This window comes from Limulus polyphemus, unplaced genomic scaffold (assembly GCF_000517525.1).
Source record: "Limulus polyphemus unplaced genomic scaffold, Limulus_polyphemus-2.1.2 Scaffold2772, whole genome shotgun sequence".
In the NCBI taxonomy this organism is placed as follows: domain Eukaryota; kingdom Metazoa; phylum Arthropoda; class Merostomata; order Xiphosura; family Limulidae; genus Limulus; species Limulus polyphemus.
The window spans coordinates 142,019-156,034 of NW_013668382.1; the positions used below are offsets into that span (position 1 = coordinate 142,019).

Below are 14,016 nucleotides of genomic sequence, written 5' to 3' on the forward strand. Positions count from 1 at the left end.
CTAATACAGGTTGTACAAACATATAAGACATTTCTGATTCAGGTACATAACATTAGAAACATAAGGTGACGGTTTTAACTAATACAGGTTGTACAAACATATAAGACATTTCTGATGCTCGTACATAACATTAGAAACATAAGGTTGAGGTTTTAACTAATACAGGTTGTACAAACATATAAGACATTTCTGATGCAGGTACATAACATTAGAAACATAAGGTTGAGGTTTTAACTAATACAAGTTGTACAAACATATAAGACATTTCTGATGCAGGTACATAACATTAGAAACATAAGATGGAGGTTTTAACTAATAAAAGGTGAACAGACAAGTAAGATGTTTGTAATGAAGGTATATAACTTTACAAATATAAAGTGAAGATTTTGACACTGGTTTACTAAAAAGATGTAGATTTCTGGATTTCCTTTTGTTAGTGTACAATAAAAAAATCCAAGGCCATTCTTTAGAAATTAATAATCCTCCATTACACAAATATTATATCAAAGAATACAAAATTAAGAACTTTAAAACTAAAACAGCAACTTTTTCTAGGATGAAAAAAATAGCTACAAAGGCAACAAAATATTGTAAAATCATCTGGTTCTAGAAAACAATAAGAAGAAGCAGAAGAACAATATTATATTAAGATAAAACAAATGAATTTTGAACTTGAGCATACACATAAATGCTCTTTACAGGACATAAAAAATATATAGAGTATTCACTAAAGTAAAAACAAGCTATGATACAATGAACTGCAATAAAGCTGTCCTTAATTACAAAGTACAACAACTGCCATAAAAACATGCTTTCTAAAAATATCTCATCTGAAAATGTATAATTTAATGGCTGTTCATGTTACAATATATAAACCTCCCAATAAGATGTAAAATTTTTTTATTAAAACATATAATAAGTGTTCAATGTTGTTACACTTACGGAACCTCGGTTTTGCAATAACATATTTGGATGAATCACTTGGTTCGCTTTGACCAGCTTTATTCACAGCAATGACTTTGAACTCATACTCATCTCCCTCTTCAACTTCTGTTACAGTAGCTATTGTCTTGTCTCCTGACAGAAGTTTACCCTTCTGCCATTTATGAGAATCTTTCTTTTTCTTTTCAATGATATATCCAGTTATAGGAGATCCTCCATCACTTGCTGGTGCTCTCCACTTAAGGTCAATATGGTCTTTGTCCCAGTCCACTGGTTCTGGACGTCCAGGCTTTCCTGGCTCATCTGAAAAATTGTGGTCAACCTCTTATAACACCTCTGTCCACGAAAATACTATCTTCTACTAAAGCATTCTCTGATACATAATAAAACATGTGGTCAACCTCTTATAACAGCTATGTTCTTGAAAGTACAGCACACTACCTGCAACTAAAGCATTTTCTGATAAATTATAGGACATATGGTCAACCTCTTATAACAGCTGTGTTCATGAAAGTACAACAAACTAGCTACAATTAAAGCATTCTCTTTCTTATTACAGAACATGTGTCAACCTCTTATAACAGCTATGTTCATGAAAATACAACACACTATCTGCAATCAAAGCATTGTCTTGCACATTACAGAACATGTGTCAACCTCTTATAACAGCTATGTTCATGAAAATACAACACACTATCTTCAATTAAAACATTGTCTTGCACATTACAGAACATGTGTCAACCTCTTATAACAGCTATGTTCATGAAAATACAACACACTATCTTCAATTAAAGCATTGTCTTGCACATTACAGAACATGTGTCAACCTCTTATAACAGCTATGTTCATGAAAATACAACACACTATCTGCAATCAAAGTATTCTTTGGTAAATTATAGGATATAAATTACACAAATAACTACAACATGCTTAAGTGTGTTATTCTCATAACCCAAAACTTGGTCAAAAGGTCTTTGCTATACCTGTGCATTATCAAACAAAGTACAGAGTAAAATGAAAATAAATAAATCATCATTAGTTAAACATACCATAAGGATTTTTAGCAAGAGTAGCAAGGGAAGTTTCCAGTTCATCTGAATCTCCTTCCTTGTTAACTGCTCTTACGCGAAAATGATATTTCTTTTCTTGGACCAGATTCTTAACCTCAAAGTTCATATGTCTGGACTTTCCAGCTGGAACCCATATGCCAGTGTCTTCATCCTTCTTTTCAATTTCATAACATTCTATTGGTGTTCCTCCATCATCGTCAGGTTCCTGCCACTTCAGCTTGCAGCCTTCCTTGTGGACATTGGACACTTCAAGAGGACCATTGGGCCTGCCTGGTTTACCTGTAGTAACAAGATTGTGAACACAACATACAGGCTTCTCGCAAAATTAACATCATCCAGTGGCTCAACACTAAATTTAAGGGTTACAATGCTAAAAACTGTATTTCAATATCTGTGGTGAGTACAGGACAGATAGCCCATTGTACAGTTTTGTGCTTAACTACAAACAAACAAAAACAATTAATAATTGATATTACAAGTCTTAAATGGGCATATTTTGTTTGGTATAAATGCAAGCCATAAAAAACAAACTGCAATTATGTTAACAGCTGTAGAAAAGTAGGAAAGGAGATATTAATGTTATTCAACATTTTAAATTCTCTGTTTCTCAGTATACTTAACTCACTAACCTAAGACAGTGATTTCCACTTCACATTCATCACTGCCACTGCTGTTGGTTGCCAGAATCTTATACAAGCCACTCTCCTTGCGAGTGGCACGTAAGATACTGAACTTGGTGTTGTAATCCACACTGTCAATTTTATAACTGTCACTTGACCCCAAGACTTTGTCATTCAACATCCACTCAACTTTGGGAGGTGGTTCACCAATCACATTCACGTCTAAGTTTACAACCTGTCCTACCTTTACTGTCACATTGTTCAGATTCGATTGGTCAATGCGAGGTTTCACTAAGAAGAAATGTTAATATTTTATTAAATGATACTAAAAATCACTTTTAAACAACTTTTTTACAAAATTAATAAACTTTACTATCTTTATTCCTCTGTACTGGTCAAGATTCACTTGGTCAATGCAAGGTTTCACTAAGAAGAAAAATTAATATTTTATTAAATGATAATAAAAATCACTTTTAAATAATTTTTTATATGAAATTAATAAACTTTACTATCGTTATTCCTCTGTACTGGTCAAGATTATGTCCAACACATCATATTGGTCAGGATTATATTTAACAAATGTACTGGTCAGGATTATGTCCAACACACTGAACTGGCAAGGATTATGTCCAACATTCTGTACTGGTCAAGATTATGTTCAACAATCTGTACTGGTCAATATTATGTTCAACACTCTGTACTGGTCAATATTATGTCCAACACTCTGTACTGGTCTAGATTATATTCAATACTCTGTACTGGTCAGGATTATGCCCAACAAATTGTACTGATCAGGATTATGTCGAACACATTCTACTGGTCAGGATTATATCCAACACACTGTACTGGTCAGGATTATGTCCAACTCTATGTACTGGTCAGGATTATATCCAACACACTGTACTGGTCAGGATTATGTCCAACTCTATGTACTGGTCAGGATTATGTCCAACACACTGTACTGGTCAGGATTATGTCCAACTCTATGTACTGGTCAGGATTATGTCCAACACACTGTACTGGTCAGGATTATGTCCAACTCTATGTACTGGTCAGGATTATGTCCAACACAATGTACTGGTCAGGATTATGTCCAACACACTGTACTGGTCAGGATTATGTCCAACACAATGTACTGGTCAAGATTATGTCCAATTCTCTGTAGTAGTGAAGAGTATGTTGAACACACTGATTCTTTGTCTAATTGCAAGGATTATGTTGAACACACTGATTCTTTGTCTAATTGCAAGGATTATGTTGAACACACTGATTCTCTAGCTGATAATAAAAATTATGCTCAATACACTGCAATGGTCAGAATTATGCTCAATACACTGCAATGGTCAAAATTGTGCTCAACATACTATATTGGTTAAGGTCATGGTCATCACACCATATTGATCAGTTATAACCAAAAATATTATGTTCTGTACTGATTTTTGTGTATAATAGTCAAAATTCTGTTAAACACACTGATTCTTTGTATAATTATTAGAACTGTCCAACACTGATTTTTTGTGTAACAATCAAGACTATGTTGAACACTTATATTTTGTGTCATAATTATGACTATGTTCAACATTTATATGTTGTGTAGTAATCAAGATTATGTTCAACACATTGATTCTTTATGTAATAGTCAGAACTATGTTCAACACTGATTTTATGTGTAACAGTCAGGAATATGTCCAACAATTATATTTTGTGTAATAGTCAGGATTATGTTAAACACACTGATTCTTTGTGTAACAATCAAGAGTACGTTCAACACAGTGGTTCTGTATATAACAGTCAGGCTTATGTTCAACACTAATTCTTTGTGTAATGGGATTATGTTATGTATGTCATTAACTTACTTGAACATTAGATATCTTTCCCATAGAATGTTCAGAAACAAGTGAGAAATGTTATTAGGATTTAATAAAACTTAAGAGTCAAAATAAACCAAAGTCACACTACCATAACATCAACATGTCATTCATAATTAGTAGACACATGAACAAAATTACTTACAAAATTTTGATTTTGCCAGATGTGGGGGAGTAGCCTCACTAGGTTCACCAGAGCCTGCCTTATTGAAAGCTCGGACACGGAATTCATACTTGTCTCCTTCATTTAATCCCTTAACCTTGCCTTGTGGAATGTTCCCTTGAATCTCGGCAGCGGATATCCAGGTAACTTTATACTTATCTTTCTTTTCAATGACGTATCCATTAATTGGTGACCCACCATCATTCACTGGGGTTTCCCAGTTAAGTTGAACAAAATCAGAATCATAGTCAGTGATCTTCAGAAGTCCTGGGGGTCCAGGTACATCTGGGAACAGGCACATGTTACAAAACCTACTATTTCTGGTGCTATTTATCTAAATGCTTTCCACAGTAAATATAACAAATATCAAGTTCCTATTGCATTAATTCTTGCCAGTCAACAGAATTTTGACACTTTTGAGTGGAATCAAAAGAGAAGTTATAAGAGTTCAATGACAATTACTTGAAATATTGTGTGATTTATAACGTATAAAAGCCAAGAACTTACCATAAGGATTCTTTGCGAGCATTGTCCTTTCTGTTTCTAATGGTTCTGATTCTCCTTCTTCATTAACAGCTTTTACTCGAAACTGGTACTTATTTCCAGGTTCAAGTCCAGTAATAGTCATTTCTAGATTATCTTTGTCAGCTCTGCCAACAGGGACCCAGCGACTGGTAGAAGTGTCCATTTTCTCAATTATGTATCCATCCAGAGGAAGACCACCATCATCCTTTGGCTTGTTCCACTTCAATTTACATCCTTCAGCATGAACATCTAACACCTCCAAAGGACCTTCTGGAGTAGAGGGTTTGTCTAGAATACAGAAGCATAAAAATATCTGGAAGTTAAAAACCAAATTCTGTCTAAGATATGACTTTATGTTTTAAATGTATAAATTTTAATAAATAAAAAGTATGTCCTTTTATTTTAAACTGAGGTTAGTTTTAAGATAAAAATTATATGAAAAACACCTAGCTTCTTCTTCTCCAGTGCCATGCCTGCATGGAATGCATTGCCAATCATGACTTTCTATCTTTCTCTGTCCCTGGTGTTCTTCAATAATTTTGTGTTATTATTCAGATTTCCTAACCATTTTGCGAGCCCACCAAGCATCTTTATTCTTTGTCTTCCTTTAATTCCCTTTTCTTCTATCTTGCTGGTTTTTACTATGTCCAACTTGTCTCTTTCATATCTTCTTGATAATGATGTATGTTCTGTTGGCTTGTACTTATTTTTTACTTTCTTATTAATCCATGCTATTCACTACATTCTTCTTAAAAACTATATTTAGGCTGCTTCAAGTATTCTCATGGCTTCCTTTGTTATCGTCCATGTTTTGCATACATACGTAAGTATGGTTTGGATGTACTACTATAAGACATTACTTCTATTGACATATTTTTATTTGTCAAAATAGCTTTCACATTTTGAAACGTATTCTTAAAAAGCATTATTCTCCTTTTAACCTCTTCTATACACTTACCATCTGATGTTGGTAACAAATCCAGAAAGTTGAAACAGAGCTTAATATAACTTTAAAAAAATTTTGTTACATGTCTATAAACGTATTTTCTATTATTGTTCAGAAATGGAACATATAAGAATCTGGTCATTATTAATTTTAACTGTTTAAAAACGGTTTATAAAAGATATACATTGGCTAACAAGAACACAAAGTGAGATACATGGCCACTAAAATAAAACAAAAATTACCTTGTACAATTATTTCAATCTCTTCCTCATCTTTACCAGAACTGTTGACTGCAGTTATCTTGTACTTCCCAGAATCCTTCCGAGCTAAACTGCTTAAACGTAGGTGTGTTTGATAGTCTTCATTCTCAATTTTGATCTTCTCACCAGGTAAAAGTTCTTTCATATGGAAAGACCATGTCAATTTTGGAGAGGGTTCTCCAATAACTTCCACATCCAGCTTAGCCAAGTGGCCAGCTCGAACAGTTATTGGTTCCAGGTTATCACGGTTGATCTTTGGAGCCACTATGAAATCAAAAGACATCATGATTTAAATACACAAAATAATTAAGACAAATTTCATCATATTATAAGGTTTTATTAGTAATAAAGTAATAAGACTTAATTAAAGATTTAAAAGTGTTCATAAGATGTTTTTGTTTTTGTTTTATTATGGTTTTTCCTGTAAGAGATAACCATATGTTACTCAAAACATTAATAAAACTAGCTGGAGTACCTGTCCCCTAGATGGAAATCATGTAAATTCATGATTAATGAAAGGTTATCTTAGGACATGAAAAGTTGCTTCCCTTATATGTAATTGCAAAAATGCCCATAAAAACTGCAAACCGTAGGATGTCAAACCACAAATTTGTATCTATCTCCACATGGACCCAAAAAACATTAATGCCAAATTTGATGAAGATCCATCAACAAGGGGCAAATTAGTGGTAACAAAACATGAAAATGGTCATCAAAACTGCAAAATGCAAAACTGAAAATTTGTATGTATCTTCCCATGGACTCAATGAACCACTATACATAATTTGGTGAAGATCTACCAACAGGGGGCAATGTGTTGGTAAAAAATGCAAAAATGCCCATAAAAACTGCAAAACACAAAACTGAAAATTTGTATGAGAGATCTCCATGGACCCAATGAACCTCCACCAAATTTGGTGAAGATTCATCTACAGAAGGTGAAGTAGTGGTAAAAACTGCAAAAATTCCCATAAAAACTGCAAAATGCAGAACTGAAAATTTGTATGTACCCCCACATAGACCTAATGAGCTTCCATACCAAATTTGATGAAGATCCACCCATACCCTGCATAGTAGTTACATGGACAGATAACACAGTACTATTATATTTATATAGATACTCATTTTAAGTAAATACTGACTTACTGTTTTTGGATATTTTTTCCTAACTTAGTTTGAAGAGAAAGTATTAGTAAAAGCAGATATATTAAACAACTGTACTTATACATTCTTTCCCCACTGTTTCAATTTAAGTTAATTGGCAAACTTCGATTGTGCTTTTTTCACAGCTTTTGAGGGAATAAGACTTTAATCAACAGCAATATCAAAGCAGAAATAACTGAAGTTTAACTTATCCAAACAATTTACTTCTAAAACTTAAATGATATTCTCAGATAAAAAAAAAAAGTTTCATATCTGGTTTTGTGGGTTGTCCAGACAACAAGAACAAGTTGCTGAAATGCAAATAAGTATCCCATATTAGCATTTCCTAGTAATTACTTCCTGTTGCCCTGACTATCTTAACCTGTCATGCTCATTTCTTTCTGTCTGAGTATTCTGTCAGTAGGATAGGTTAATATTAGTTAAGTGGGAGAGGAAGTTCCCCCATATTAACCTATCCTACTGACAACTTCCTCTCCCACTTAACTACCCCATATTAACCTATCCTACTGACAACTTCCTCTCCCACTTAACTACCCCATATTAACCTATCCTATTGACTACTTCCTCTCCCACTTAACTACCCCATATTAACTTATTCTACTGACAACTTCCTCTCCCACTTAACTACCCCATATTAACCTATCCTACTGACAACTTCCTCTCCCACTTAACTACCCCATATTAACCTATCCTACTGACAACTTCCTCTCCCACTTAACTACCCCATATTAACTTATCCTACTGACAACTTTTTGTCCTACTGACTACTCCATATTAACTTATCCTGCTGTCTATCCCATATTAACTTATCCTGCTGTCTATCCCATATTAACCTATTCCACTGACTACTTCCTGTCCCACTAACTACCTCATATTAACCTATCTTACTGACTAACCCATATTAACCTATCCTATTAACTCTTTCCTGTCCCAATGATTATCCCATATTAACCTATCCTACTGAATATTTCCTATATCACTGACAACCCCATATTAATCTGTTATTTTAACTATTCCTTGTCCACTTACTACCCTATATTAACCTATCTTCCCAACTATTTGTTGTCCCACTGATTATTCTTGATTAATCTGTTTTAGAATGCTGCATACTATTAACTTCTTGCTGGAGCTGGCTTCAAGAGAAGGCAGCTGCATAGTGCACCTTGGTATAGGGAATCTAGAAAGATATTTCTTATAACCGATTCTTGAAGATAAATCTGCAAAACCCAAAAGCTAAATGGATGATCCATTCCTAAATGTACCACATCATTTTAATGTACAACTTCCAACCCATTTTGATATTGCTAAGTACCATGAGAGGCCCTGCACTTTATATCTTGCTAGAATGGTTGCATTTATCTATTCATCTGGCTCAGAATTGTTAAGAAACATAACAAAATCTCAGTATGTTAAGGTGATTGGTTTTCATGACTTACGGTATCTTGATTTAACAGCATGGTTTCCTGTTGGTTCACTAGGTTGTCCTGGTCCTGCTTTGTTCACAGCAAGAACACGAAATTGGTACTGTTGACCTTTAGTCAAGTCCAAGACTGTGGCTTCTGGTTTTGAGCTCTTTGTTTCTAAGCAGGTATCCCAATTTGTTGAGAAACGTTCTTTCATTTCAATAATATAATATGTAATAGGTGCTCCTCCATCTTTTCTCGGTGGCTCCCACTTGAGGTCAACTCTCTTTTCATCCCAGTCTACAATTTCCAGTGTTCCTGGTGCTCCAGGCTCATCTATTTAAAACATGTTAAACAACTGTATGTTAGATTCTCTAGAAGTGAAACATAATACATAAATACAGTCATTATCCACAGTTAAAGAATAATATAAAGTATTAAAAGCCTTATGTTATTTGAAAATATCAATGCTTTAGTCACTTGTAGAGCTTATGAATTAATAACTAAAAAGAAAAAAAAAGTACTCTGTGTAGGGGTAAACAATTAGAAGTCCTATATATTAATACATTATGGTAAAAAAGCTATCCTGTAAGTCTGAGCATATACCATAAGGATTTTTAGCCTTTATGGGTGTATCTGCAATAAGGGGTTCAGATTCTCCTTCTGGATTGACAGCCTTCACACGGAACTGATAATCTTTTCCAGTAAGTAGTCCTTTTACTTCCATTTCTGGTTTATCAGAGTCTGTGCGATCAACAGGCATCCAGTTTCCACTACTCAGGTCCAGTTTTTCCACAAGGTAATGTTGTATGGGCTTGCCACCATCATCTTCTGGCTTATTCCACTTCAGCTTACATCCCTTGGCATGAACATCCTCAACTTTCAGAGGGCCCTGAGGTCTTGAGGGAGTCCCTACATTCAAATAAACATGCCAAGTTTCACCCACAAAATTGCAACACTGACTTTTTATTAACTACAAGATTTATTGTGTAATTTTTTTAATCACATCATCTAAAACAGATTTCAAGTAATGTATTAAAGGAATCCTATTCAAGCTTGCCTGGTTTTTACTGTAACTGTAAATGCTATTTATTTACATTTCCAGATGGTCCAATACACAGTTAAAAAAGACAAGAGTTGGAGAATAGAGATAATAAGAAGCTTTGCAAGTAACACAAATATCAGAAGCCTTATATTCTATACTTATATCACTGGGAACCAGCAAGTGCATTCAAATTTTATTACAGTAGCTACAAAGAAACTGGAAAACTACAAAAGAGGTGGAACTGGTGCCTGAGGTTATTAGATAACCATTTTACCAAAGTGTTCAATACAAAATTTCAAAAGGTTCTAAAAGTAAAATTAAATAGCTAAAGGGGGTCTACTTTTCAATATTTTCACATTGACTGATTATTAAATTTATAAAGTTAAAACATAAAGATAAACATACCAGAGAAACCAATATCTTAATAATTCATTTTTATTAACTATCCAGTTATAAGGCAATGCAAAAATGAAAATTTCCAATCAAATGTACCTAAAATTGTTATTTCAACCTCAGCTTCATCTTTGCCAACTTCATTTTCTGCTATAATTTTGTAAAATCCGGAATGATGACGGTGAACGTCGGTAATGGTGAGCTTGGTGTTATAATCAACATTACTAATATCAATAGAATCTGTGTTTTCCACAATCTGTAGGATAAAAAACAGAGGTAAAATCATGTCTACTAATCCCACCATCTACAAGCTAGAAGTTGATAGCTTTTCTTTTAAACAAGTTTGTGTAATTGTGTAAAATTTGTGTAAAATCCGGAATGATGACGGTGAACGTCAGTAATGGTGAACTTGGTGTTATAATCAACATTACTAATATCAATAGAATCTGTGTTTTCCACAATCTGTAGGATAAAAAACAGAGGTAAAATCTTGTCTACTAATCCCACCATCTACAAGCTAGAAGTTAATAGCTTTTCTTTTAAACAAATTTGTGTAATTCTATACCCGTATCTTTTCATATGAAATCAAAAACTTTGAATAATAAAATAATATTAAGCTAAATTAAAACATTATCAAAGATAACCATCCAAACTTGAATGAACATATCTTTTGTCCAACAAATTCCAGGGAAATAAAAAATATCATCAACACACAAATCTACAGATTTTTAAAACTTTAGAATTAGTTTTCTTATCATTACAAAAACACAGAATTACTTATTTTGAATATTGTAAACATAAACAATAAACATGAAGGTGATTAAAGATATGTGAAACCTGAACCTTCATCCAAAACACGAGTTGTGCCAGTAATGAATAGAAATAATAAACTGAATAATAAATTGAAAAAGCTAAATACAAATGAAGAGACAACAGCACATTTGAAAATATTTGCCATTTTTAACAGCATATATGTTTCTAAACATACAAAAATACTATGTTTCCTCAAAAAATTGGTTCAAGATATTTGTATTTTTCTTTTTGGTAACCTTTAACTGTTAACTCATTTAAGTCTAAGAAACAAGTATAATGAAAGAAATTTGAGAAAAATGGTTTAAAATTACTTTTTCCTTAAACTTCCATGTCACTTTTGGAGGAGGTTCTCCTTTAATGTTCACTTCTAGTTTGACGTTCTTGCCCCTCTTTGCTGTGATAGCGTCCAAGTTAGTTCGGTCAATGTAGGGTTTTACTGTGCAGAAAAATACAGATTTATAACACATCAGGTAGTAATATTCATTTATCACTAATGGTAATGTTCATAACCAACATTATAAACCTCAAGGACAACCTAATCTTGTTACCAACATTGTTACAGCATATCAGAAAACTGTAACTAAAATAAGGATAACCCAACCTCATTACTAACATTAATGCAGCATATCTGGAAACTGTAAGTAATGTAAGGATAACCCAGCCTCATTACCAATATTGATGCAGAATATCTGGAAACTGTAGCTAAAGTAAGGAGAGTCCAAACTTGTTACCAACACTGATTTTGATTAAGTTATCCTTAAGGAAAATTTATCCACAAAAATGTAATGTATTTTATAAATATAAATACAGAAAATCCCATTAGAAATCTAATATAAGTTTTAAATATAACAAAAGAAATTATAATCTGTAGCATATAAAAGTGCTCACACTGGCGATGCTTCACCAGATGACTGATGGTGGTATTACTTGGTTCACTAGTTCCAGCTATATTAACAGCTACTACCCGGAACTGATATTCTTGCCTTTCCTTTAGGTCTGTAACTTTAGCTTCCAGCATATTTCCTGGTACTTCAACTACTTTTTCCCAGTTTAGTGTGAATTTTTCTTTCCTTTCAATGATGTATTTGGTGACTGGTGAACCACCATCATTTTTAGGAGGTAACCACTTCAAGTCCACACTGGCATTATCCCAGTCTACCAGTTCTGGAGTTCCTGGCTTTCCTGGTTCATCTGAAACACCAAGCAGAAAATAGAGATAATAAATAAAGACAAAAACTTTGTTGGTAATATAATAGTTTCAGTTTGTTCTTTTTTTCTGCTTTTCACTTTGGAATATTCTTAGCTTTTTAAGAGCTTACAATGTATCATTTCCAAATAACAACACATTCTTCATAAATTGGAAACAACAAATACACAGTCTGCCATATAAGAATAAAAAAGTAAAATCTATTGAACTTTTTAGTAAAAATGAAACACTTGCTATTGATATTACATAATGCTATAAATTGAAACTATAATTTAAGTTTTCTCTCAAGATTAGGCTTTGTTTTAGTTTTTTAATTTAAAAAAAGGCATTAAACATATATCAACCTTATGTTAATCCCCAGTTTTTACATCCTTTTCATGTTAATAATCTATATAATCAGTCCATTTTTCACACCTTTATAATGTCAATAACTAAAGTTTTCACCTTATTTTCATATTAACCCTAGGTGCTTGGGTGGGGGTTAAAGTGCACATGCCATGACCTTTTATAGAGTGCCATTCAACATGGTACCTAAGTATTTTATGTCCACATTATCAACTATTCATTTTACCCTACATTACTGATTTAGTGAAAGTTTGTAGTAGAGGTGAGAAAATACTAGATAAGATATACAGGGCTACTGCGAAAAACTGTAAATATGCCTTTTGAAGGTTCTAGAGGTTATATTAAATGTACAATAGACAAAAGTATTTTCATTCTTTACATTTCGATTTGTCAGAATCTGAATGAGACTGATATCAATTTACAAATATATCTTGAGAACAAATACTTTTTTTAGCACAGTTGAATTTTTGTGTTCCACAGACTTATAAATTTTACTCAAAGCTTACCACATTTGGTGTTGATATACATAGTAAGTTCATTACAGTCAACATTTCTTCTCCAATATGAGGTCAGTCCACTGGACTAATACCATGCACATCAAGTTAATAACATACATCATCAACCCTAGTTTTCATATCCTTTTCCTTTAATAATATAAGTCATGATTTGTTTATTTGTTGTTAAGCACAAAGCTACATAATGGGCTATTTGTGTTCCGCCCACCTCAGGTATCAAAACCCAATTCTTGGCATGCTAAGCCCCAGGCTTACAACTAGCCACTAGTAGCCCTATGGCAAGAACCTGAGTTTTCTCATACTTTTCATGATAATAGCCAACATTATAAACCCTAGTCTTTTATCCTTTTCATGTTAATAGTCGACATCATAAACTCCAGGTTTCACATCCTTTTTATGCAAAGAATTGACATCATAAACCCCAATTTTTCATCCTTTTCATATTAATAACCAACATTATAAACCCCAATCTTTCATCCTTTTCATGTTAATAGTTTACACCATAAACTCCAGATTTCACATCCTTTTCATGTTAATAATTGACATCATAAACCTCAATTTTTATCCTTTTCATATTAATAACCAACATTATAAACCCCAATCATTCATCCTTTTCATGTTAAGGATTGACATCATAAACCTCAATTTATATCCTTTTCATATTAATAACCAACATTATAAACCCCAATCTATCATCCTTTTCATGTTAATAACCAACATCATAAACCCCAATTTTT

General features: G+C 33.1%; 1 protein-coding gene across 1 annotated transcript in view; it reads right to left on the reverse strand.

Annotated features, from left to right (window-relative positions):
- LOC106467866 (twitchin-like) overlaps positions 1–14,016 on the reverse strand; it is a gene marked incomplete at both ends in the record, with an annotated part of 159,370 nt that overhangs the window by 141,479 nt on the left and 3,875 nt on the right. The window contains 11 exon segments of the mRNA XM_013928247.2: positions 943–1,245; positions 1,992–2,291; positions 2,642–2,923; positions 4,646–4,948; positions 5,171–5,476; positions 6,377–6,658; positions 8,995–9,297; positions 9,568–9,873; positions 10,499–10,655; positions 11,524–11,648; positions 12,101–12,403. Coding sequence (XP_013783701.2) covers positions 943–1,245; positions 1,992–2,291; positions 2,642–2,923; positions 4,646–4,948; positions 5,171–5,476; positions 6,377–6,658; positions 8,995–9,297; positions 9,568–9,873; positions 10,499–10,655; positions 11,524–11,648; positions 12,101–12,403 — 2,970 coding nt within the window.